Source organism: Cottoperca gobio, chromosome 11, assembly GCF_900634415.1.
Source record: "Cottoperca gobio chromosome 11, fCotGob3.1, whole genome shotgun sequence".
Lineage (NCBI taxonomy): Eukaryota > Metazoa > Chordata > Actinopteri > Perciformes > Bovichtidae > Cottoperca > Cottoperca gobio.
In genome coordinates this window covers 18,740,241-18,766,236 of record NC_041365.1, presented here as the reverse complement: position 1 = coordinate 18,766,236, position 25,996 = coordinate 18,740,241, and the positions used below count along the sequence as shown (strand labels likewise).

At 40.9% G+C, this 25,996-nt stretch overlaps 2 protein-coding genes across 5 annotated transcripts; one reads left to right on the top strand and one right to left on the bottom strand.

Annotated features, from left to right (window-relative positions):
• Nucleotides 1–1,236: 1,236 nt before the first annotated feature.
• On the bottom strand, nt 1,237–21,818 carry vars2 (valyl-tRNA synthetase 2, mitochondrial). 4 transcript variants are annotated; one of them, XM_029443193.1, is made up of 30 exons: nt 21,737–21,818; nt 20,580–20,748; nt 19,831–19,912; nt 19,642–19,742; nt 18,434–18,555; nt 18,276–18,342; nt 18,106–18,203; nt 17,930–18,011; nt 16,950–17,069; nt 16,034–16,142; nt 15,851–15,939; nt 14,832–14,922; nt 14,486–14,613; nt 14,223–14,326; nt 13,488–13,569; nt 13,261–13,337; nt 12,986–13,073; nt 12,668–12,761; nt 11,920–11,990; nt 11,713–11,838; nt 11,388–11,492; nt 11,064–11,132; nt 10,908–10,986; nt 10,047–10,177; nt 7,235–7,387; nt 6,705–6,935; nt 5,275–5,386; nt 4,924–5,120; nt 3,045–3,194; nt 1,237–1,697 (listed from the first exon to the last, which is right to left on the bottom strand). In XM_029443193.1, the coding sequence occupies exons 2-30, from the start codon at nt 20,745–20,747 to the stop codon at nt 1,620–1,622; spliced, it is 3,204 nt and encodes a 1,067-aa protein (XP_029299053.1). In that variant the 5' UTR covers nt 20,748; nt 21,737–21,818; the 3' UTR covers nt 1,237–1,619. The 4 variants fall into 4 exon arrangements, with proteins under 4 accessions (XP_029299053.1, XP_029299052.1, XP_029299054.1 ...); XM_029443192.1 differs by lacking the exon at nt 21,737–21,818 and adding an exon at nt 20,883–21,139; XM_029443194.1 differs by lacking the exon at nt 21,737–21,818 and adding an exon at nt 20,998–21,127 and having other exon boundaries at nt 12,668–12,755.
• On the top strand, nt 21,314–24,800 carry ppp1r11 (protein phosphatase 1, regulatory (inhibitor) subunit 11). Its single transcript, XM_029443233.1, has 3 exons — nt 21,314–21,691; nt 22,503–22,611; nt 23,653–24,800. Exons 1-3 carry the CDS (start codon nt 21,614–21,616, stop codon nt 23,835–23,837), a joined length of 372 nt encoding a protein of 123 aa, XP_029299093.1. The 5' UTR covers nt 21,314–21,613; the 3' UTR covers nt 23,838–24,800.
• Nucleotides 24,801–25,996: the final 1,196 nt, after the last annotated feature.

Below are 25,996 nucleotides of genomic sequence, written 5' to 3'. Positions count from 1 at the left end.
AAGCACTCTCTGGGCAGACAATATGGCCGGCATCTTAATATTAAATATGCAACAGTCTCTGATCTCCCATTATTGGTTAGCTTGAGGCTTATTCCATCCATGTCATTCTCCAGCGACCGGACATTAGCCAGGAGCAGGCTGTTGGGAAACAGCATTGGGACAAAGCTGGGTTGGTCACTCTTATCCTGGCTCTCCTCTCTCTTCCTGGGGCGGTCACACTGCTTTCAGTGGCGTCTTGTCCGGCATGGTTTGTGGAAAGATTTTGTGGGTGGTGATTGTCTCAAGATCTGCTGCACCTAATCCAATCTTTTTGCTTCCTTTTCTGAAGTTGAGGAGTGTATTTCTGTCATAAATGTAGCAAAAGTTCTAGAAGCTACTGGCTGCTGCTTCTACATACTCCGCCAAGGATGGTAGAAGGAGGATCCCAGGAAAAGTTCCAAGAGACAAAAGGACTGTTGTGAGTTCTATGTGAGACTAAAGGAGGCGAGCAAAGAGAAGCCAATTAAAGTAGATAAGTGAATAAATGAAAGTGCAAGAACATTATGATGGAAACCTTGTAAAGTGAGAGGCGAAGATGTCAGAACAAGAAGTAAAGCAGTCGCCCTGCCTGCTCGGTGGCTCTGTACAATGAAACGAGAGCCACCAGGCAGGCAGGGTGATACTTCAGTTCTTGCACTGCTCCCACGTCGCTCTTGGCTTGACCGCAGCAAAGTGGGGGCCAGCCCTATAAACACTGTCAGACTGGTGATGTTGCCGTTATATCATCATACCATATGTTGTTGCTCTTTCAAAATGAATCGACACAACATTGTTTCAGCTTGTAATGATGTTTGAATATACAGTATATCAATGCACCTTAAAAAGTTTACCGCCCAGCCTTATTTGGGATTAATACAATTGTCTCTTTTTCTCTATCTCCCCGTCTATTTATTTGATTATGACTGATAAATCTATATTCTGCCTGTGTTGACAGTCAAAGCAAATTCCATGTATGTGAAAACCTGCTTGGCAATAAACCAAATTCTGATTCTGATGTCACAGTTTATGTTAATGACATGAAGTAGTCATGGACCCACGCTGTTGCCTAGCAATACAATTATTTTGAAGTGACCGATACTACACAACTTGTAATCCCCAGCAGACTGATAACCAGGCTTGTATTTACAGCTCATTTAACCTGATATGTTGGATCCAGGTATCAATATTCCAACATTCACAACAAGGAAACACATTTGGTCAAGTTAAGGAAAATATTTATTCATTTTAAAAACAATGATCAATGTAAAGGATTGTTGTGATCGAAACCTGCCATGGCACACATACGTTGTAAACAGGAGCTATGAGCTTCTTAAAACTTCCATCATGCCACCTGTGCTTTAACAAACCCAACCTTTGCATGGATACATGCAGCCGGCCATAACTCCACCTGCAGGGGAGTCATTATTACGTAGTACAGTGCTGCACTGAGATATTGCATTATGTTAACATCAATTATATTGTTCAACGTCTTTCATTCAAGCAGTGTAGAGATCTCCAGCTCAGACATTATAACTCATTCATCAACCCAACCAGTTCTGATGTAGCAGTCATCACAGCTCCTGTAATGCCCTTGGCTGTAGTTATTCTGTTGTCTGAGTCTCTTGCAGGACCTTCAGTTGGTCCTCGATGGTCTTCAGTTCCTGCTGCAGGGCTGACATCTGAGCACACAGGAGGAAGGAACAGGAGCGGGACAGATATGAATGACATTTTTCATGACATGGTTGTTTGATTGAAGGCTTAGTAGCATAAAATAACGTAACCATGTTGTACGAAACATATAGTTATAGTTGTATATAGTATAAGGGAATGTAATTAGTATTTAATAATTAAGACATAAATAATTAGGATATTGTTTTGATTTTTAATATACAAATAATTATATAAATAAAATGTAAATAAAGAATGATTTAATAAATTATAAAATAATTTGAGAATAGATTAAAAATAAACTTAACTAGTTATTGTTTTGAAATGTCTTTATTTATTTAACCTCTCTGCAGATCCTAGACAGAATAAAACGGTGTTGTCCAGCCGAGGCCTGAAAATCACCTTTAGTCTCACCAGATAAAATGAGAACATCACATTACATCAATACAGCAAATCTCATCACAACAATTGTACAACAATGAATACAACACGCAGTGTACAGCATACATTTGACACAGATTAATGACATTTATAGCACATGGAAGAAAAGATCCCTTGTAGATGTTTTCGTCTGAGGAGATGTTTAGTGTCTTTCTACTGTAAAGGTCATGCAAGGACTTTGTTGGCGGCCTACTATCTCTCCTGCTGTTTTGATGATCATGGCCAGCTTGTTTTTGCTTGTTAATATTAAATGTCCATCGCACACAGAGATATTATGACCTTCAATTCCCTAATTAAAAGCACTCTCTGACAGGCTTTCTTACAAATAGAATCAACATGAAGGTCAACATGGTATTGACATGTCTAATGTTTTATGTGTTCTGGTAGCGAAGCTGTCTGTAGCTTTCAGAAAAGGCCAAATTGATGACTTTAAAATCTCTAAATGTAACTGGACCTGGACACAGATGGCAACACAACACTTATTTTGGGCCACTTAATCTTCTGTGGTTGTTAAGAAATATTCACATATTGAAACAAACCACCTGTTGGTTAGATGAGCCAACAATTATTTCTTACCGTATTTCTCTTGACCTCATTTAATAAGATAACTAAAGCCACTGAGACTTAGTTATGAGATGTTTCAGCCGTTAGTGTGGCTAAACTGTAACACAACTACTTAAGTGGCATATGTCATGGAAATTGTGGTAGATGTTTATAAAATGTAATCTTCATGAAGTACATATGCTGTAAGCTTTAAGATGAAAGGCATCAGAGTATTGTGCGATTAGTTGCCTCACTCATCACTCTCTAGATGGCAACGGACTGTATCAGTGATACTAAATATTAACCTTTCCACCAACGATAACCAATTATAACTCACTCATAAGGAGCCCTGCAACTTACTGCCCGGTGCTCACCTTTGTGTCCATCTGCTGCCTGACATGAGCAGGGACCTTGCTCAGGTAGCCTGGAGACTGGAGTCTGCAGAGGATCTTCTCCAGCTTTGGAACCAGCTTGTCTCTGCGCTGGGAGAGCTGCAGGATCAGTTTGTCAACGTCCACTCCACTCTGAGAGAGCACATCACGCTGCGTGTTAGACATCACCACCACACAAACCTAAGTGTGGAGGACACCAGCATACTGACGTACAAAGGTAGTTATATTCCATCGTCACACAATGCAAAGTCAATTTCACATTCAATTTCTAATGATTATGGCAATCTAATTATTACTTGGGAGTACCCTGAAAATGTTTTGTCAATAGTTTTCATCTTAATTTAATAATAATCAGTAATGATGCCTTGTCATACATCATCTGCACAGAAATACATTTTCAATTTGATCAAATAAATAGCTGCAAACCTTTCTGCAAAATGTACAGTTTAGACCAGTGGTTCCCAAAGTGTGCCGCGAGACAAATCCCGATGTGCCGTGGGATTTTGAAACAATTAGGCCTACTGCATTTAACTGTACACACGGTTAGAAATGACTTGTAATTTACTTCAGTGTTTACTGCTCTGCGGGGTGCTGCCTGGGCTGGATGAGGTCCGTGCGTGGCGCAGATTTTTTAAGTTCTCTCCTTACCTTTCCTCCGCTCTGTCTCTGACTGCATGTGTGTGTGTGTGTGTGTGTGTGTGTGTGTGTGTGTGTGTGTGTGTGTGTGTGTGTGTATATGTGTGTGTGTGTGTGTGTGTGTGTTTGTGTATGTGTGTGTGTGTGTGTGTGTGGGTTCGGAAGCAGAGCAGAGGAGAGAATGTAAGTACGCAAAGCAACTGAAACGTGCACATATATTAGATAAATAACATAAGAGTTTAGTTTATTTAATAAAAGAGCACCTGTTCAATGTGAAAAGTGAGTTGTGAATATAAAAAACAAAACAAAACTTGAAGGGAGGGGGGGTTCCGTTGGGGAAGGAGGGGGCGCAGCGCAGGGAAGCACTGTACTTTATCGGTACTTTGTCCTACACACTTATTTCACAATATAGAAACAATAGGTCTTAAATGTTTTGGCCTAAACATAAATAAAACAATCATTAAAAACCCAGTTTTAGCCATTTGCACATGGTGGGAAATATTAGTGTGACACATCAAAGGCTCTCTGCTCGTGTGAAGGAGAACAGCTTCTTACAAGGACTAGATAAATAAATGTTCCCAGAGTGATGACAGTGATACTCTGTGTTACAGAGGGATTTTGCCCAGATATGAACACAGGTGTGCCTTGAGGTTTTGGCTTGGTCTTTGGTTTGGGAACCCCTGGTTTAGAGAATATATTAATATGTGATAATGTGTCCAATGTGATATCCGTCTACAGTTGATGTTACTGACACTGCTGTGAAGAGCTTACCTCAGCCGTGTGGTCAGTAAAACATCATTGATTGACTGATTTATGATTGATTGATTGATTGATTGCTGTGACCCTCTCCAGAAAAGCACAGCTGTTTATCACATTCACTACAAGCATCACCACATGACGGCTACCGTGCCTTTAATGCTCTGACATGATGCTAAGCAATGCTCTATGTCCGACTGCAGAGAGAAGGATAAATGTGGTCGAGGAAGATAAAGAGATTTAATTTACAATAATATAATATTGAGAAAAGCAGCAACTCCGCACATCTAAGGGGGCGGGACCTTTATTTATTGAATAAATATCTGAAAAGATTCATTGTATGCGATTCATTTTTTTCATCCACTAATTCCCACTTCAATTAACTGGCCCGATTGTAATACTGGCAGCTGTGAACTTCCATATTATTATGCTTATGAGACACGCTGATGAGAAGGAAGTTGAAAGTTACGTGAATGTGAAGGTGTAGCTGACATGTGTGGTCCACCACAGCGACAAGGCTTCCTTTAGGTGGAGGAGTGGAGTGGACAGAGCTGTCTGCTCTTTGAGGACAGTAGATATGGAGGCTGACGATCCGGCTTAAAGTCCAAACAGCCGACCCAAAGTGAAGGAGGACCTGGGCCTGGCTGGGTGAACACACTGCCCACACTGACACACACAACAAGGAAATAAACCTCCATGCATTCATTCATCATTAGGCTCGTCAAATTCTTTTTTGTATGAAAACATAACTGGATCAATATCTAGCTGTCTTTGAGCATTCAGTCAACCAGTGAAGTGTTAGAACTGTTAAATAACTTACTGGCCGGTCTTTCTTTGGTCATGCCACACTGGGCTCGTAGCGAGCGGGCCACTCGGATCACTTCCTGCACCAGCAGGAAATCTCTTTCCTCTTCAGGGAAATGCCAGTGTGCCTGGCAGGATGGAGAGGTTACACAACCCAACATGAGTCAGCTAGAACACGTGGAAAGTTGAAAATCAAGCCAAAAACACAGAACACAAAGCAAAGATCATGTCTGTATTTGAAAAGGAGCTCAGAAACGCATTTAAGAAATTTCTTCAAATTTGACACAGACTTGGACTCAAGTATGAACTCATTAGATTTTGGCGGTCAAAGGTCAAGGTCACTATGACCTCTCATAACACATTTTTGGCCATAACTCAATAATTCATATGCTACTTATGACAATTTCACACAAATGTCTAGTCCAGCCGTACAACTAGCAGTGCTCCTTCTCTGCTGTTTGAATAATTATCAAAGGTTACCTGCTCTTGGAAAGTAACAACTCATCATGTGACAAGAAGAAGCAACAAACCAGGTGGGGACAAACCACAGAAACAGTAGCGTTGTCAAGTTAACGGTACATGACTTTCAGTCGGCTGTCTGGTGTTTGTAGGCCATCCATCAACAGGAAATAAGTGCAGGATTAATGTCAGCTGTCAGCCATCTAAATCTCCCTAGGACATGTTGAGGAATATTGCATTAGCTTCCTCTAAAGCTGGACACAGACAGTGTGAAGGAATACAGCTTCAGTCCTGTATTTGTTTCCATGTCTGAAATGTACATTTGAATAACAATATATAATAATAACAACAATAATCCGTGGCTTGATGGATCATTATCATTATGTTATTAGAGCTTGGTTTGTTTAAGATGCACTTTTCTGTCTCTATCCTCTTGTCTTTTCATTTTTAATTCTATTTCTTTTTCTATTTTACACACTTAAATGTTTGTCATTCATCAAAGAGAAGTGGAGCAACAATAACCCTAAACACAGGTAGTTTGTTTGCCCGCTCCTCTCTCCTCGACTTCACGATGGAAGGTCTTGATTGAGTGTTAGACATATGAATCCAAAATGCCCCAAAAAAAAAAACCAGACTGAAACATTTGCATTTTTTCTGGACCGGTTCTGCTGCATCAAATTTGATTATTTTGTTTAAACTGTCTGTCGTGAGTTCCACAGTTGTTAAAGAAGTGCAATGCTAAATAGGTGGAGTACTCTGGTGCCAGAGCTACCACTGGTTCTGTTAATGTCAGTTTTCTTTTATCATAACAAATTAAATTCCATCCACCTCTATTTTACTGGAGGGCAGCAGATATCTAAAAACCCAAGAGCATCGGCGTGGATGGATTCCATTAGAGGTTATTTTATCCTGGTGTAAATATTGTCATTATGTAAATCTGATAAAGGCTGTTGTGGTTGTGTGGAGGTTTGATGGTTGTAGTCCTACCAGCTGAGAGGAGCAGGGGTACGGCTGTAAACACAGAGTGGTCTGGGCAGCAGCTCCAGGGCTGAATGGCTGCAGTCTCTGCCACAGCTCCTCAGTGATGAAGGGCATGAAGGGGGAGAGCAGGGCCAGAGACACAGACACACAGTGATAGAGGACACTGCTGGCCACCTGCCTCGCTCTGACACTGTGCTCTGTGTCAGTCTGGACCACCAGCACAGGCTTCGCATACTCCTACAGCACACACACACACACACACACACACACACACACACACACACACACACACACACACACACACACACACAAACTATAATATGTAATATATATTAAACAATAATAATGCTTTTATTCTGGTTCATGTGTTTTCGGCCAAGAAGAACTCAGATTAATTTATCGTACTTCCTTTTTCGACTGAGCACTAAGAAGATTACTGCCAATACAAAGGAAACAACTAAGGATCTCATTTGTAATCTGTCCTTCTTCTGATGGCAAGTTTACCCGCCATGCAATGTGAACGCCATGCTCCTCACCATGTAGACGTCACACAGGCTGTGGACCCAGAAGGAGTACAGGGCAGATGTGACCGTATGCAGCTCGTAGGCTTCAAAGGCCCGCTCACACTGCACTACTGTGCTGTACAGTCTGGAGCAGATCCACCGCTCCATGCTGCCCACAGCAATCATCTGAAAATGGTAAGGGGAAAAACTGTAGAAGGCAAGAAACATATACTGTAGTATGTTAAATATATCTTTTGTACAAGGAATCATGGAGCTTCAGCTTTGCTTCCTTTATTGTATCATTTATATCTAATAGTCAACGTCCTTGGTTTGGACCAAAATGTCTGTTTAATGCTATTCAGTTAGATTTTTACATAACTTAAAACACAGTTTTACAGGGTCATGTCATTTCTTATCAATTACGGGTTTGCGACGGGAGCATATATGAAATTAAAATGATGAAGAGGATAAGGCCATTAACGCCGCCCATGTCAGTGTGTTCTTTAGCAAATTGTGTTGCTCACACCAGCGCTGATTAAAGATTAGAGATCATAAGACACTATCTGGATATGTGGTGTGTAGGGAAGGTATAGTGCTATAGGGTATAGCAGCGAGGCTGCTGACTAGAACCAAGAGAAGAGACCACATCAGTCCAGTGTTAGCCGCTCTACACTGGCTTCCAGTAACTTTTAGAATTGACTTTAAAATAAAGTGCTTAATTTTAGAAAAATAAAATAAAGTAGCAGCAGCTTGAGTTTCCCTTTTTCTTTAATTGTTTCACATCTTGATTTAACTCTCAACCAAAGTTAGAATAAATCAGTCTCAACAGTTTAACCGAGGCTAGCACATCCTGGGTTAAACTGTTCTCTGTGGCTGATGATGGCCGGTTAAAATAGAAGCGCCCCGTCAAAATTGAAAATCCCTCAATACTTTATTGATTATAGGTCCGGGTCAAGATAGGTCGGCGTCTGGGTCCGGACTCGGACTCGGACCGCGGTCCACCAGTTAGTGACCCCTGCCCTAAACAGAACCGCACCAAGTTACACTGCCAACTCTCTAATCAACTATGTGCCCCCAAGAACATTACGATCATCCACTACTGGTTTATTAAATGTTCAGAAACATCCAAAAGAAATGCAGCCTTTAGCAATTATGCACCAAAGCTATGGAACACTTTACCTGCAGACATTAGGGAGGCAAGCTCGCTCAATATCTTCAAAACTGAAGACATATCTCTTTACTTTAGCCTTTTAATGGTGATATTTTATATCTCTTTACTTTAGTCTTTTAATGGTGATATTTTATATCTCTTTACTTTAGTCTTTTAATAGTGATATTTTATATCTCTTTACTTTAGTCTTTTAATAGTGATATTTTATATCTCTTTACTTTAGCCTTTTAATAGTGATATTTTATATCTCTTTACTTTAGCCTTTTAATGGTGATATTTTATATCTCTTTACTTTAGTCTTTTAATAGTGATATTTTATATCTCTTTACTTTAGTCTTTTAATGGTGATATTTTATATCTCTTTACTTTAGTCTTTTAATGGTGATATTTTATATCTCTTTACTTTAGTCTTTTAATAGTGATATTTTATATCTCTTTACTTTAGTCTTTTAATAGTGATATTTTATATCTCTTTACTTTAGTCTTTTAATGGTGATATTTTATATCTCTTTACTTTAGTCTTTTAATGGTGAATTATTACTGGTTTAACATTGAATGTATAAAGGTAACTAGGATACATTTTCAGAGTGTGTACTTTTTTTTAAACTTGAGATCAAATAGACTGTTACCACGGGAACAAGAGGAAGTTTCTCTGATAAATGTGTTTACATGTTCTTTACACAATTAGTGGAAAATTGTATAAAATATATATATATATATATATATATATATATATATACACAATATATTGGAGAAAAACTGGCTTTAACCGATAGGTTTCATAAAACTTAACAAACAGGGGTTTGTTTATGAAGCGGGCTTTAACCAAGATTTTGCCAAAAGAATCTGGACTCACGGAGACGTCTGTGTTTTATACGTTAAAAGGTCAATAAAGAGATTGACGCTGTAAACGTAAATCAAAGACTACCAGGAATGGGTAGCAAAGGGAGTAAACCAGTTGAAGGGCCACAGGGGCCCATTGTTGATCTCATGCTTTCAAAATATGGCCTTGATAGTTTAAAACAATTACAAGAATGATGTGATGAATGTGGTTTTCCGACAGGAGGGTCGTTAAGTACGGCACAGATACTAGACATAATACTCCAATGTTATTTTATACTATTTTAATTCTGCTATTTTTCTAATGGTACTTCAGACTCATTTACATCAACACTGTGATTATTGTACTGTAAATGCTCTTATTCTGTCTAATCTTGTACTAATTGTTATGTTTTTGCTGTGAAGCACTTTGGGCTGCAATTCGTGTATGAAAGGTGCTATACAAATAAAGCTTATTATTACAGGAAACAACTTTTGTGGCATTTAAAAACAACTTTTTTATTCAAACTGACTTCGCTCTATCTATATTTCGTAGGCAGACAATAAAAGCTGGTGTTTTGTGCAAGATGGACAGCATAGTCTTCCGGTTTTGTACCACTAAGTGATGTGTTGTGTTGTGAAGCAATTCAGCAGATGTTCAGTCCAATCCGCCTCAGAGTTCACAGACACTTACTGTAGAGGATTCAGTCTTTGTCACTGATGCTTTTTGGAAATTATACACGTTTCTGAAAAGTTATTGTTCTAATATCTTATTAATATAAAGACAAGCTTAGCTATTTTCCAACAACAGTGCAACTGTATACATAAAAATAAGAATACAAATATTTGCTGTACCTCTTCCAATGTTCCCACTGGTGTTGTGTTGTCACCCAGCACTCCCAGTGTAAATCTCAGCGTCTGCCACATTTTATTACAGAAGTGTCGGCAGCTCAGGACCTGAGATATGGACAGACTGATGTCTTCTCCTGATGAAGAGGCAGAAAAAGAGTCACACACGCAGCATGAAGGTAAATAGACGTCTCAGGGTTCCACTTCATTGGTTGCTCTGTGTGTGTGTGTCCAGTAATGGAAATGGGAGGATTTTAAATCCTCTTTTTATCGTCACACACTGCACAGCACACAGTGACATTTAGACTCTACAATGAACCCGTCCTAGTATTAGGAGAAGTGGGCAGCTACTACACAGCGCCTGGGGAGCAGTGTGGGGTCCGGTGCCTTGCTCAAGGGCACCTCAGCAGTGCACGTCCACGGCTCTTGCTTGCGCGGAGGCATAAAAAATATACTTAAGAGTTTACAATAGTCTATTCATCATCTAATGGGAGTAATAGGAAAGTGTAACCAGAGAGACATGTCACTTGGGAGAAACACTTTTGAATTATTTCATGTAAGATTAAAAACATTTCTTCGTCGCAGAGCTCATTTTTGCCTATAGGACAGTGTAGACTGGGGAAGAGAGGGGGGGAGGGGGTTACACTGCGGTTACAGGGCAAGTTCCAGTTTTAAGGAACGGGCAATCAGTGAGTGCTAATCCTCATCCCCCCCGCCCCTACAACTCATCTCTCTCTCAATCTAGTTAAAATTACACCCAATCTTCCTTTCCTGCAACACCGTCTTTTTACATTCACACAGCTCTACACATTCATTCACTCTGACACATGGTCTTCCTCGTCAGATATAGTGGGCAGAGTCTCTCACCCTCCATCTTGTGAGAGCAAAGGGCGAATCTCAGAGCATCAGTCCCACACGGAGGGATCCCTTTGGGGAAGTCTTTCCTCTGTGGGGAAGCAGATGGAAGTGAATGAGTGTGCTCAGTCGGTCACAAAGAAACAGATAGAAGAGAGGGGAGCTGACCTGTGCTTCCATGGCAACCAACCGCTCCCTGGGGTCAATGTTTCCCTCCTTCACTTTCTCTTGAAGTCTCTAGGAGGAAACAAACAACTAAATGTCTTTAAACAGAACCAGAACAGACATGTTCTCAGTAGGCTGTTTCCTACTTACAGCTGTACGGTCACTATTGTTCTTCTCACATCCCAGAGAAAATACAATGCCTTCATGTTTCATTAACTGCTACTGAATTCAAGGATCATTTATTGTCATTCTGCACCACAGGGTTGCAAAACGAAATGCAGTTTTAGCCTAGTCCATTTATGCTACACAAGAAAACACTTAACCTACCTCTAAAGAGACTCCATGTATAACATCTAATGGGTCGATGACATTTCCCAGAGATTTACTCATTTTCCTGCCATGTTTGTCTCTCACCATAGAGTGAAGAAGAACCTGGAAGGCATGATGGGAACAGGAAAGAGAGAGAAAGAGAGGCACATGGGAGAAGTTAGGTTTAGACAACAAAACCACTTGGTTAGGTTTAGGAGAAGATCATGCCTTGGAAGATAACTTCCCATGTGCAAACAAAGCAGGATGGGCTGACACTTTAATTATTCATTAATGTCGATTGTATAAATACTGTTTTGTTTTGGGTTTCTCCTTTTCTAAGTACCTGTTTAAATGGCAGCTGTCCAGTCAGCTCTGTGCCCAGCATCACCATCCTTGCCACCCAGAAGAAGATGAGGTCACTGCCTGTCTCGAGAATGGAATTGGGGTAGAAGCGTTGAAGGTCCGTTGTCTGTGTGAAGTGAAGGTGTGGTTATAATACAAAGGGATCGGGCTGTATGAGGACTATGGTCTGCTGGAGGAGATGCAGTACCTGTTCAGGCCAGCCAAGCATTGCGAAGGGAAACAGCGCTGAGGAGAACCACGTATCCAGGACATCAGGGTCTGACACAGAGAGTATGCAGATGTAAGTAATATAGTAATACATGTGTATACTTACATAAATGTCAATTCTACCAGAGCAGCTGAACTATAAATGTAGTGATAGACCTTTAACTAGTTGTTTGTTTTTAATTCCATTTCTTAAATTTGGTTTTGCCTCCATTGATTGAGAAACAGCCCAGCAGACAGATGGAGGGCTTCCGAAGGCAGGAGGATGGTGGCATTGGTGTGAGTGCTCCGGAGAGCGGCCCGGGCGGTCGGGACAGAGACATTGAGACTGATGCGTTTGCGGAGTCATTCAGAAGAGATGCCAGGAGGCTGGAGGTTTGGAAAGGGAACTGAAGATTATGTTGCAGGTGCGACAGGTGAGCCGCTGGATAGCAGAGCAGGAGGACGTCAACAGGGCAGCAGAGATGGCACTGGCATAGACGGCTTTCCGAAGATCTTATAGACCGATAAACATCTTATACTGATATATGCATTAAGCTGAAATGGCCATCAATGTGCCAATGTTTTGTTCAGCCTCTGGTAGAGATAGTTGTAGCACAACAGCAATAGTAGCAGTAGAATTAGTCTTAACAATGAAAAAACATTGGTGGTGTGTGTGGATGTCTCTGTGTGAATGTGATGGTTAATGTAGAAGGGGGTTTTCATCAAGGGGTAAGACAGAGGTCAGTCACCCTGAGTCAAAGTGATGGCTTCTGGCTTCACTCCATATTTGACAGCAGCTCTTTGTCGGGCCTCGTCCTCGCTCTGTCCCCAAACCCACTGCTCCTACCCCAAACAACACACACACACACACACACACACACACACAGAAACTTACACCACAGTCTGGGACAAACTGACATTGATATACAATGTGGGGGTACTATAATCAAACCACTCATCCATTTCTATATACAGTTTTTCTGAACTAACCCTGCCAGTCCAACACATGAATCTAACATCTCACGGTAGTATTATTCTTAAATCATACACATATCCACAAACCCAACCTCTTGTTTGTCAGTGGAATTAGGAAGCTCCACTTGGTAAGCAGGGATCTGATGACCCCACCAAAGCTGCCTGGAAATGCACCAATCACTGCAAGGCAGACAGAGATACATTGTTGACAACCCATGCGTTGAAAAAAGAGCTCATTCATCACCACAGTGGTGTCATTTCACACACATATCACACCAGTTACAACGACACACACCGCCATTGTTCCTACTCACACCATGTTTCAAATGTATGAATTTTGTCAAAGTCAAAGGTCAGGACAGTCTACCTGATGTTGGACAGCCAGTTCTTCCATGTCTTGCTGTAGTAGTGAGGGATGATTTCCAGCTGCCCGTCCTCCACTGCCTGCCAGGGAACATTTGACTCTTTCAGAAATGAGTTCAAGGATGATATGACATCACTGCACTGCTCTGTTCTTTACTATAATCACATGATGGAGCTTGAAAACATGTGATGCAACTAAAAACTTCAATTTCATCATCTCCACATACTTACCTGGATTGCTTTTTTCGCCATTTCATCACAGTTAACAAACCACTGCTTCTTTAGAAGAGGTTCAATGATGTCTCCCGAGCGGCTGAGACGAGGAGCAGGAAAGACATATGGAAGAGAGAAAACCACAAAGCAAACATAATAAGAAGATTACATCTTTACAGTGCAGCCTCTACTGTCTCATTTCAGCAGGATGAAGCTTCTTGTGACACTGCTGGACACACACTGAGCACTGCATATTTGTGACTCCACCTGTTCATAGCAAGTTTGTGTACAACACTATGTTCAATATTACCTAAAGGCTGCAAACTTACAGACTGGATTGTCTGTGTTGTGTACAGGTCATAGCAATCATATTTTTCTGTGTACTGAAATTCTTCTTCTTTTTTTTATTTTTTTTAAATGACCCTCTACTTTCCTTTGAGAAGATAAAAAACAGCTGTTAAAGTAAAACTTTATGTGAAGCGGAGCAGAGACTTATATGCACACACAGAACGTCAGAACAAGCCTAGTTTACTGCGATCTTTTGGAATTTAGATAGGTAGGTAGGTAGGTAGGTACTTTATTGATCCCAAGGGACATTTAACCAGCTGGAGTCAAATCATCACCGTTCATCCCATGATACCGCTGCGAGCGATAGCAAGTGTGAGGCCAGTCAGTCAGAGGGAGAGAGAGCGAGCGACCGTGTGTGTGTGTGTGTGTGTGTGTGTGTGTGTGTGTGTGTGTGTGTGCCTCTACCTGCAGACTGGTAAAGTCATGGCGTGATTCATCTTTCCTCTGAACAGCTTCTTCTCAAGCAGAGCATCCACAACCAGCTGTCTGGCATCAAAACGCTTCACTCCCTGAAAGGACACACAGCGACACAGGATGATAACAGCTGGATGAAGTTACATCAACCATCTTCTATCAACAGTGTATTACATATCCACATTAATCATTTCTCTCCAACACTTCATATAGTAATACAAAGTTTACAGATGATAACAGTGGTGTTCATGCACCTCCAGCCACTGTCCACAGGGCGGCGTCATGGTCCCATCTCCTCCAATCACAGTGAGGCGTGGCAGTGAGTGTCTCTGTGACAGCAGGAAGTCAGTATGGTCATGAGCAGGGGTCACCTTCACTGCACCTACAGAACACAAACACTCACATAATATGACAGCATGTGTCTCTCTGTCCATTCAGTGCACTGAGAAAAGTTGGGATTAGGTCCAAAACCTGACTTGAATTATGAAAATACTTGAACTAACAAATCAGGCCACTGGATCCACTGGAAAAGACTCAGACTAACTGGAATAAGCCTGGCTTTTTTGATGAAGCGGTGTCAGACAGTAGTGTTGCTCTCACCAGTTCCTAGCTCCATGTCCACCATCGGATCTGTGATAATAGGCAGGAGTCTGTTGGTGAACGGGTGTCTGCACTGCTTCCCATGAACAGCCTGGAATAAAATGGACAAAGTGGAAAGATATGAGCACAGCTACCTTGTCATGTTCTCAGTTAACATTTGTTTCTACTATTCAAATCTGGTGTGCTTGTGGTCGGCATCTTGCAGGGTTGGGCGACATAATGAGGTTAAAATAACCAAATCCTTGTTGCTGTTTAAGTCAGTTTCACTGGTGTATTGACGATTTAAAGTTCTGTTTATGGTATTCATTCAGGTGGTAAAGAGCTTCATGTCTGTGAACTGGGTGAACACAACTACAGAAAACACAGCAGGTCAAAGGTGAAGCAGGACGTAGGTCTGTAAACTGTGATGATGCTTTAAACAGTGGGCAGGCTTTAGGGGCAAACAAGCTCACACAGCTGTACAGTACTGTGCTGCCCGGCATGAAACTCAGGTCATTCTCTGAGGATCGCTGGACCAGAGCAGGCCTGAACTAACGATGAATACTTAACACACATTAATCAGTCACTCCAAGTCTGCCCGATGTGAAAGTATTAATTTAGCTGCTAACATTTGAGCCATAAGCACTTTCACTGTCACTGTTTTTGTCTTTCTGCCTCCTTGTGGTGAAAACTTTAATCCGCCCTTCAATATATCACTCTTGCTCTAGTTTTAAACCAAACTACTTTTAATGTTCCTACAACAAAACCAAACAACATGTTTGAGCATGCTTCTATGAACTACAATAGTTTGTTCAGCCTGTGGAAGTTTGCAGTTTGGTCCATATGGGCTGAAAAAGCCTGATGCAATAAATATGGAAACAAACTGGAAAATACATTTTGACATTTTTCTCCACTTTACTATTCCCTGATATTTCCTGATTCATCAGTTTTAATATTCCATGACTCAGTGTACATTTGTACATTCAGGGATATTCAAAGAGACCACCCTAATTAAAACTTCCATCAAAACTGGCACTAGCCTGATATCGAGGATCGTCAGGGTGAACAGCTACAGCCACATCACCCAGCATAGTCTCAGGACGGGTGGTGGACACTGCCACCTCTCCATCTAACACACAGGGAAAAGACAAAACCTAACATAAGATAATAAAACAGAACAATCACAATATGAATCATATTTCCAAACAGTCACAAATACTCACCGTGGCCTTCTACAGCGTATGCGAAGGTGAACATTGTTCCAAACTCCACCTTGTTTTCATAGCCAGGAACAGACAGCATGGTCGGCCCAGACAGCTCCTTTGAGTCAACCTGACAGCAAATCCACAAGTTGACGTACATACACCATTCTTTACAAGTGTACATCTTTTGTCATTACATCAAAGAAATACAGAACAAAATGAGCTATGATGCTGTCGTACAATAACGTACAATAGGTGGACGAAATAGGAGGAATGCTTCAAAGCGTGAATACGATATTTGTTTTATGATGAAACAGGTCATCCTGCTGGTCATGAAAGCCGGCATGTTTTAAAGGCATCATTGTTTGATCATTAGAGATGAACCACGTTCACCAGCCGGCAGCACACAGTGAGTCACTGAAGCGTAAGACTAGAGGTGAACCTCCAGCAGCTTCTGGCTCCCGGGACAAAGGAAGAGCCTTAAGGTCTTTTCAGATGGGGAGCGACATTCCGCTTGGACCCATAGGGTCTCATAGCGCTCCTCATGTGAACAGACAGGCGCTACCTGCGCAGGTAACGCCAGGTAACCATGGAAACAGCGTCTGTACACTACTGTATTTTCTTTTGGAGGCACCAGGAATCTTTGTTGACATCCTCCTGGATCCAGCTTTTTCATATTTGACCCCACCATGTTGCATTTGTACTATGTTGTATATTCCATGCGTGAGACGAGCATGGATGTGACACATTCACGAGGATTGTGCTTGTCGCTGTCCCCGTCAGATTGCCCGCGCCTCCCTTCCTGCTGCTGGCCTCTCATTGAAAATGTTTTACTGAAAAGACCTTTACTTATTTCAGTTTTACATCCCATATTTGTGGTATCCATTATTTTGTCCACCTGTTGCATTTACTTTATTTCCATGTGAAGCTGTTTCACCTCTATGTCAGAGATGACAGATTCCAGAGCACAGCTCCAGTTGACCAAAGCCTCCGAGCGATAGATGAGACCAGAGTCACACAGCCTGACGAAGGCCTCCGTCACAGCTCTGCTCAGAGCCTGAAAGACAATATAAAGAAACTCAGCACACCTTAAACCTCTTTTTAAAAATATTATTCTGAAAGCCTACTCATCGCTGAAGCATGCAAGAACAAGCTTATATTATATGTACCAACACTGCGGTAGTGAAAAGGAAAAATAATAAAATTAAACTTATATGTAATAGGAATGGCACATCTGAAAAGCACTGTGCAAGATGCGTAGGATTTGAAAATGTCTGACTGACACATAATTATGATATGCTAGAAGATCATTTTAATGTGGATATAATGTAAAAATAATGTAATGCAGCATATTATAAATCTAAATGAACGCTCAGAGTAAAAGTGAAAGTACTGTACCCCTCTACTGCGCTGTACTTTATCCTCACATATGAATAAATGTATTAATAATCAAACAGGACTCTCACAGTGTGTAGTTTACACCTGGTGTCCACAGAGTACGCCCCCTAGTGTGCAACACAAGGAAATGCATCTCTTTACAGAAGGAGAGAAACGTCACTGCAGAGATGGAAGTGGTGCGTGTGTGTGTGTGTGTGTGTGTGTGTGTGTGTGTGTGTGTGTGTGTGTGTGTGTGTCAAAATGACTTCAATTCTCAAAACAAATCTTGTATGAGAGAACACATTAGAATTACATAACAATAAAACTACTACAACTAGAATATAAACAGGTTAATATACTATGACTGATGATGAATCAGAAGTTACCCTTATAGTTTGTGGATCCATTATCTCACAACATATGAACCCTGAGGAGGAGCACCACATTTAAAACTCCATTAGAATAATTTGGAAGGATCACATTCTACACATACACTTGCCAGGTGGTATAATAAGTATACATATCTGAGAGGAACCTTACTGGATCCATGGTGAAGCACGCTCTGCTCCAGTCCAGAGAAGCTCCGAGCCTCCTCAGCTGCTGGTAGATCTCATCTCCTGTCCTGGGACACACAGGGACAAAGGAACTGAATGAAGCAAACATCGTCGGGACTAAAGAGTGGAGGAAGAGTGAGAATGAGAATGTGAAAAACTCACTCGTTCTTCCATTTCCACACCTCACGTAGAAACTCTTGCCTGGTGAAGTCCTGTCTGCGCTTCCCTCTTTCCCTCAGCAGTCTCCTCTCCACCACTGTCTAACAGACAACAATGTGAGCCAATCATTAAAATGCCATGTCGTGCCATGAAAGAAGAAGAAGTTGTCATACCTGTGTTGCAATCCCTGCATGGTCACATCCAGGAACCCAAAGCACTCTGTAGCCCTGCATCCTTCTCCTGGTGGATTACAAATAGATACGTTACTGCTCCATCAGCAGATAACTAATGATACTTCACACAACCTGCTGCAGATGTTGTCGGCAGTTACCATCGCACCAGAGCGTCCTCCACAGCTACAGTCAGAGCATGGCCCAGGTGCAGACTACCGGTCACGTTTGGTGGAGGGATACACAGTGAGAAGGTCCGATCCACAGCGTGAGGTAACCTCTCCTGATGGACATGACATTATGACATTTTAAAGTGTGAAAGCAAAGGAGAAACACACCGAACTCACACGTGTGCAGGCGCTGTTTCTATTGCACATTGTGCTTTCAGTCCAACTCACCGAGTCATCCCTTCTTACACTCAACTTTCACATCAAAGTGATTTTAAAACAGAGACAGTAATAAAATGACATCGTCAAATGTAAACAATAATGAACATTAAGGACATAAAAATATAAAGTAAAAAAAGTTAAAACACAATATTGTCCATTTTTATTGCCCGTTTTAAAAGCTGTGTTTTTTGGTGCCATGATAGCAAATTGAAAGTCATCCCTGGTTGCACATCTACATTTAGGATCTGAGAGAAGAGCTTTATCTGCAGAGCTAAGGGTACCCCCTTTTACATATTGGCTTAGTAGAGTGCAGAATATAGAGAGTTACGTCAGGTATACCAAATAAATACATGGCGTATAACCTGAAGGGATATATATAGTGCTCTTTTATATTCAAATAAGTGTTGAATACAACTGTCACGTGTGAGTCGGACATGTTTGTTTTAGATTTTATTGTCTTATAGTTTTTTTTCTTTTTATCCAGCTCTTACAACTAAATTGATAAACAAGCGCTGTTATCTGTTCCCGCTCTGTAACTACATGGTTTGATTGTCTTTCATAATATCCTGTACCTTCATTTATTGTTCTTTGAGTAGGCATCTATGTGATTACCTTCTTGTACTTTATTATTTTACTCAGCCCTGGGACTGTTATGTTACACAAAACCAATAAAGATAATGTTATAAAAATAACCCAGAGAAATGGAACAAAGGCCTGAATAACTTCTTCCAGCTCAGCAGCAGACAGACATGGCTTGATATTAGAGATGCTTCATGAGAACAAAACAAGACTGAGCCCTTAAAGTTGGTTTTCAAAGTTCAGATTTGAATCACATGACAGCTTGGTATTGGTTTGGATGAAGTCACTTCCCATTTATTTTCACTGTGTGGACCGAATGGAATGATCTTGGTCTTCTCGTCATCATGACGACTCATTATGTACGAAGTTGTTCTAGTTTCATGTGTTGTTTTGTTCCTCACATGTTGCTCTGGACGAAAGAAGCCCTCTCTCTCCCACCACTGATACCAGCAAGACTCCACATACTCAGGACTGTACGAGGCTGGGAACAGCAGGCTGGTGTCTGCAAAGAACAAAACAACTTGCTATAGGTCTGCAGAGAGACACAACAGGAAGACAATCGGGCGCTGCAGTGACAGGAAGTCTCTCACCTTTCTTTGTCCCTGGAGCAGTTAGAGCGGTGTACTCGATCTTCTGCTTCTCGTTCCACTTCACTGCTTTATCTTCAGCAGGCTGGAAACACAAACATCACACTTCAACTCATGTATCTGCTGTATTGGGACAGTGTGAGCACTGTTACAAATCAATGAACCATGACATAAATCACATATTCTGAGTTATAGGAATACGTCCATATTACCCACCATTAACCACAGACCCATGATACTGTGCTACAAGCAGGATTTCTTAAGATATAAAATAACTTATTTATAATTAATAATGTAATATCTGTATGTAGTAATGTAGTATATAGGTTGTGAGGTCAACACCAGGGCTGCCACCATTGTGCCCCTGAGCAAGGTACTTAACCCTGAGCTGCTCCAGGGAGACTGTCCCTGTAGTTAGTTCACTGTAAGTCTCTCTGGATAAGAGCGTCTGCTAAATGACCTGTAATAATAATAATAATAATAATAATAATAATAATAATAACAATAATAATAATAATAACAATAATAATAATAATAATAATAACAATAATAATAATAATAATAATAATAATAATAATAATAATAATAATACACAGCATATTGCAAGACAGACAACTACTATGCATTGCAAATCAGCAAAAGATTATTTTTAAAAGCAGGATTTTATACCTATATCTTTCAAAATGTCAGCATCCCTCTCTCAGCATCTTATGACTAGATTATTATTTTCATAATGCTTCTTTCCTACTTACACTGTGTTGACTTGACAGTATGGCCTCCTCCTGCTTCCGTCGACGCCTCTGTTTCTCTGCTTGGGGCCGTGAAGAGGAGGATGGAGGTTTTAGTGTGCTGCCGGAACAGAGTCTGGCTGCTCCTCTGCCCGCCAGCCGAACACTCAGGACACGACCTGTCCTCCACATCCTCAGTAACACAAACACACAGAACCAGTCATGTCGTGTAAACGTCGGCTATAGATTCAGAGAAGCTATCTATTAAATGAGCTACAAGTAAAATAAGTTTATCTGCAATGACAGTTAATATCTAAATGAACTTACTGTGCTTTCAATACAGAGTGCTCACAATGCCACGACCTTCTAACTTAGCCACTTCGTCATTGCAAGCTTAAGAAAGTGCATTTCTATAATGGTGCTAATTATATGTAAACCTTACATAATTGTATAGCCTCGTAGGAAAATTGTAATTTCACATCACTCTGTTATAATATTTCTTCTAATATTCTCGGCATGTGGATGCTGTTTGTTGACGGACTGTTAAACTTCACGGTGCAACAGGAAATGACCGCTGTCCGTCTGAAAATATCTTCCCCACAACACTAATGCTGTACGAAGCATCCTGCCTACATTAAAAAAATAAAACGACATATGAAATAATGTTCACCAAAATTGCAATATTAATGTCCTAAAGGTTGTTTCATTGCATACATAATATTATGAAATAACACAGAGGTTTGGCGTGATTTTTGTTTGTTTGTGCGACACCTGATAATCGTTTTTACGTGAAAACATTAAACTTCCGTTTGAGTCTGACCAACTCATCCTGCAGCTTGACTTTGTGTTAGCCACATCTCAACGTAGTGTTCAACGCCTCATAATCTTCAGGTCAACAAGCTCCAATTTTAATACAGTTTTGTGATTTAAAGAATCAAAGTCTGCCGTTGGAGCCACCATAACGTTATATTACAGACCCTCTTAATCACTGACAGTCGACTCCGGTTATTTCTATTTCATAGCTAGCTAACTGTAGCGTTAGCAAAGCAGCTCCAGGGATGGCGGAGGTTCCCGGGACATCGAGTGAGACGATAACGGAGACTGTTCAGACGAGCACGCCGCCGCCGCCCCAGCAGGTAACGTTAAGCTCGTGAGGACTGTTCGCTAACGGTGGTTCGTACCTTGCTCTGTTTCCAGCACTAATGAGGCCGCGCTGCTTGTAGCCTTCATTTGTATCATGCCTGAAATGATATCAGGGCTCTCAGTCTCATTAAGCTTCACGGGGCCTCATGTGTTAATTACTTTAATCTCATTCAAGGTGACAGTACTAGTTAGGATGTTAGGAAAGTACGCTACTGTTGACATTACGGTAACCGTGTGTCTTGGTATGTCCAGAATGTTCTCATGTAACGGTATGCGTTAACAGTAACGTTAAGTCCTCTGGTCGCGGTTCTCAGGTAGGATTTTTGGACCTTGGCCTGAACTCAGGTCTTTCTTCGGTACTGATCAAATCATATCATATTGAGACCTGAGACATGCATTTGCAGTGATCACAGTACAATCATGCATCTGGAAATGGAGGATTGTGAATCCTCTTTTAAATGGTCACATGTACACACAACTCTGCATTTAACCAATCCTGGTATTAGGAGCCGAAGGCAGCTATTGTATCAGCGCCTGGGGAGCAGTGTGGGGGGTCCTTGCTCAAGGACACCTCGGCAGTTCCAAGGAAGTGAACTGGTACCTCTCAACCGGACCAGTGGCCCTCCGGTTCCCAAACCAAGTTCCAGTTTGGTGTGGAAAACCTTATTGGCACTCTGCATTTTCCCAGCCAGGACCCATGTTCATAAAGTACAAACCAGAGCCCTGAGATTTCCTGTGATAACAGGGTACTGTTAGTTTACATTTGAAGCCAGTATCTCACAGCAGACCTCTCATATGTTACAGGAGGGACGCAGCCTGACAATCAAGCTAAGGAAGAGGAAGACTGAGAAGAAGGTGGAGTGGTCCAGCGACACTGTCGACAACGAGCATCTAGGAAGAAGGTCTTCAAAATGTGAGTTTGTACTTATCAGCCCACACTGAAATGTTATGAATGCAGAGCTTCTTTTTGTTTTCAGCAAAGGTCTGATTATTGAATTTAATGGTGTTAAAAAATGTAAAGGTTGCGACACATTGTTATGCTCACTTCTACCTATATCTTCACGATGTTTTCTTTAGCATCAGATCAATCCATTGGTGCTTGTCTGCACATCCATGGTTACAGCGTAAACGCTAACAAACATGAATTTTATGATTTTAAGAATCTTCAAAATGTGAAAAGAGGCTAAAGCAGGGCTCAGATGAAGACCGTTAAACAGTTGTAAACAAACATTCTAAACGTGTCCCAGTTTATTTCCTGTTGAAGTGTATGTGAATGACATCAGCTGACAGGAAGTAAACATGGACCCAACCTGTTGCCTAGCAATGCTTGATGGGAACTGAAGACACCAAACAAAACTAACATGTTTATGCGTTTTTTAATTTTGCACCATCTATATATATTTTTACATTACTAAGGCTCATAATGTCCAATCAGCATGGTTCATATTTCTCTGAAACAGTGACACACTCCTCTATCCATTAATATACGCACATGTACTATGTACTGAGAACCTCTGGACGTACGAACAACTCAAATAATAAAAGTAGCATAAAAACGTACAATTGACATGCTAATGAGGGCATTCCTGAGTAACTTAATTCTGACTAACAATATTTGATATGCATAAAGTAGCTAAAACATGTAGTGATTGACCAGAACATTATAGAGTGAAAATGTTTGAATGTCTTGTGGTGGATTAGAATCTTCTTCCATACACATATTACAATGTAAATAACCTCATCTTCATCCTGCTGCTGGACTACTTGATTTTTCAGATCAAACAGCTTAAAGCTATTTTTACCACACGCCCCCTTTAGTTACTATTTCTGAACGGAAATGTTTGAACAGGGTGCCGAGCTGTATTTTAAACTGTCACAGGCGTATGAGCTAACAATGAGTCGGAGAAGCATCAGCTGTAGAGGATCAACCCTAACTGTGTTTGTTGTGTTCCAGGCTGCTGTATTTATGAGAAGCCTCGACAGTTCGGAGAGTCGTCCTCTGAAAGCGAGGGGGAGGATGATGATGAAGGCTGTGGCAGCGCTCACTGTATCCTGGGCCACGGCAGGAGAGGCAACGGACAGAGGGGGGGTGGGGGAGCCACAGTGCCCCCAAACTCTGGAGGGTCACACAGCCACTAATGGGCACTGCAGGCTGGTTGTGGGGTCTGGCCACGACAATGACATGTACAAACTGCACTCTTTTTTTAGTTTAGTTCCAACACTGAAGTACAGGTAGGCCTGATGCTGCATTCCAGTCATGAGTCAGAGAGCATTGCAGCCTCTGTGCTGCTGCTCTGAGAAGCACTGAGCTACATGGATTATTGAATTAGCCTAATTGAAAGTCCTGCTCTCCTTTCAGCAGCTAAAAGCATGCTCAGTATTTTTGCCAACTGACATGCGTAACATGGAATGATAACGACAAGTTCACTTTGAAATGTCTTTAAAAGCACTAGTGCTTAGAAGCACTGCTTCTTAAAGGAGACATGCTGTGATGACGATAGAATTTAACAGGCCATGCAAGTCTTTCTGCATGTTTAAGCTCTTTTAATACAGATTATACACCGTATGCATTACATCAGTGCTGAGAGTTTTCCAAAGCATGTAGTAGAATGGTAACATTTGAAATGCTTTCCTATGTTCAAGGCAGCCGTTGATATACATCTATTTCACTACGCTATGACAATAAACGCTGAGGTCTGTGATCATCACAGTGAACACCATGTTTGCTTTTATTGTTGTCAGAGTTGTTCTGCTGAAATGCAATGTTGCAACTGCCCATTATTTTCATCGCCTAATTTGCTGAATACTTTCTCAATGAATCAAGTAGTCATTCCTTGTTTTTAAAATGTTGGAAGAAAGAGAACAATGTTCATCACACTGTCCAGGACTCAAGGTGACAAACACAAAACAAAAAAAAGCATCAAATCAAATGTTTTCCAATGAATTTAGTAAATGTTTGGTTAACAGCCAACAAACATTCTATTTCTTAAAGTAGCTTGTTTATTCAACAGACTCATAGATATTTGCGTCATGCATGTATGTATATATGTAAGTATAAATATGTTTCAAACCTGAGTAAAGTGATCTATCCATCAAATTTCAGCCTGCACGTCAGCCTCATTAACACCCGATGGTAACTTGACCTTTACAGCAGTTAAGAAAGCAGACTGATGGATTTGTGTACTGCCTGGAAGTCAGGACAAGAAGGAACTCAAAAGAAGCTGAAAGACTGCAGTGAGCTTTAGAAAAGGGTCGGCAGTAGTAATGTAAACCATATTTGATCGTCATAAATGAACTAAAATATGTGAAAACACTTCTATTGTGTATGGTGTGAAGTGACGTCAACACGGATTTTTGAAGAAGGATAATTGTAAATTCTGGTCTGTCAGCTAAAACATGATATTGTGCCAACTTGTAAGTGCTGAACCCTTTACACACATTGACACGCAGTGCTCATAATATTATTGGACTATACAAATGTTTTTCACAATCTAAACGTTAGATTTTCATACAGTAGTGAAATGAGTGGAAACCAATGGCTGCTCATTAAAACAGATGTTTGTAATGCTATGTTCCTCAGCAGGAAGTGTTGATTCGTCATGAAATAGCTTCAACATATAAAAGCACGAGTTAGAATGTCACCAGAACAGAGAGTTTAGAAAGCTCTGACTCCATGCTTGTTATTCCAACAGGAAATTGCAGCCTCACTGTAATTTCCCCAGCAGCATGTTTGTGTCTGAGAGGCGTGTGGAGCAGCATGCAGTATGTTGGCAGTTTGAACAGATGGACATAGAGAGGCCATAACATGCTGTCTGCCATGTATCTTCCTTTTGACAAAGTACAGCACATCGTTTTATTTTATTTATCTATTTGCTGGTCTTCATTCTAAACTTGCTAATACTTGACACGCAGTCGACCACCGTCGTGTAGTAACATTGCAATTACAAACAGTATGTGAGGTTAGAAGAGAGAACTGGTCAACTAAGGTCAAACTTTTATATTCAGTTCAGTGAGTGTTTTGCTGTTTGTGATTTGTTAAGGTTTAAAATGAATGCAGACTATAGTGACGATTACTGACAGAACATATTACACAGTTTGGGTCAGTTAAACTTCTAAACAGGTTTGAAGAACTGAAACATCCAGAACAGATATATACATATGTATATATATCTCTCTCTATATAGCTCTATTATATATATAGATATATAGAGAGGGAGAGAGAGAGAAAGAGAGACATGAGAGAGAGAGAAGAGATAAAGAGCGATAAGGGATAGAAGAGAGACAGAGAGAGAGGAGAG

What these genes read in the sequence shown, in the direction of transcription:
- vars2 (XM_029443191.1), bottom strand. An exon ending in TGCTCCAGGGACAAAGAAAG is followed by an intron (nt 19,743 to 19,830) that starts GTGAGAGACTTC and finishes TGTTCTTTGCAG; the next exon opens with ACACCAGCCTGCTGTTCCCA. An exon ending in ATTCCACTGACAAACAAGAG is followed by an intron (nt 12,762 to 12,985) that starts GTTGGGTTTGTG and finishes TGTTTGGGGTAG; the next exon opens with GAGCAGTGGGTTTGGGGACA.
- ppp1r11 (XM_029443233.1), top strand. Translation starts at nt 21,614, where the DNA reads ATGGCGGAGGTTCCCGGGACATCGAGTGAGACGATAACGGAGACTGTT. An exon ending in CGCCGCCGCCGCCCCAGCAG is followed by an intron (nt 21,692 to 22,502) that starts GTAACGTTAAGC and finishes CATATGTTACAG; the next exon opens with GAGGGACGCAGCCTGACAAT. An exon ending in AGGAAGAAGGTCTTCAAAAT is followed by an intron (nt 22,612 to 23,652) that starts GTGAGTTTGTAC and finishes GTTGTGTTCCAG; the next exon opens with GCTGCTGTATTTATGAGAAG.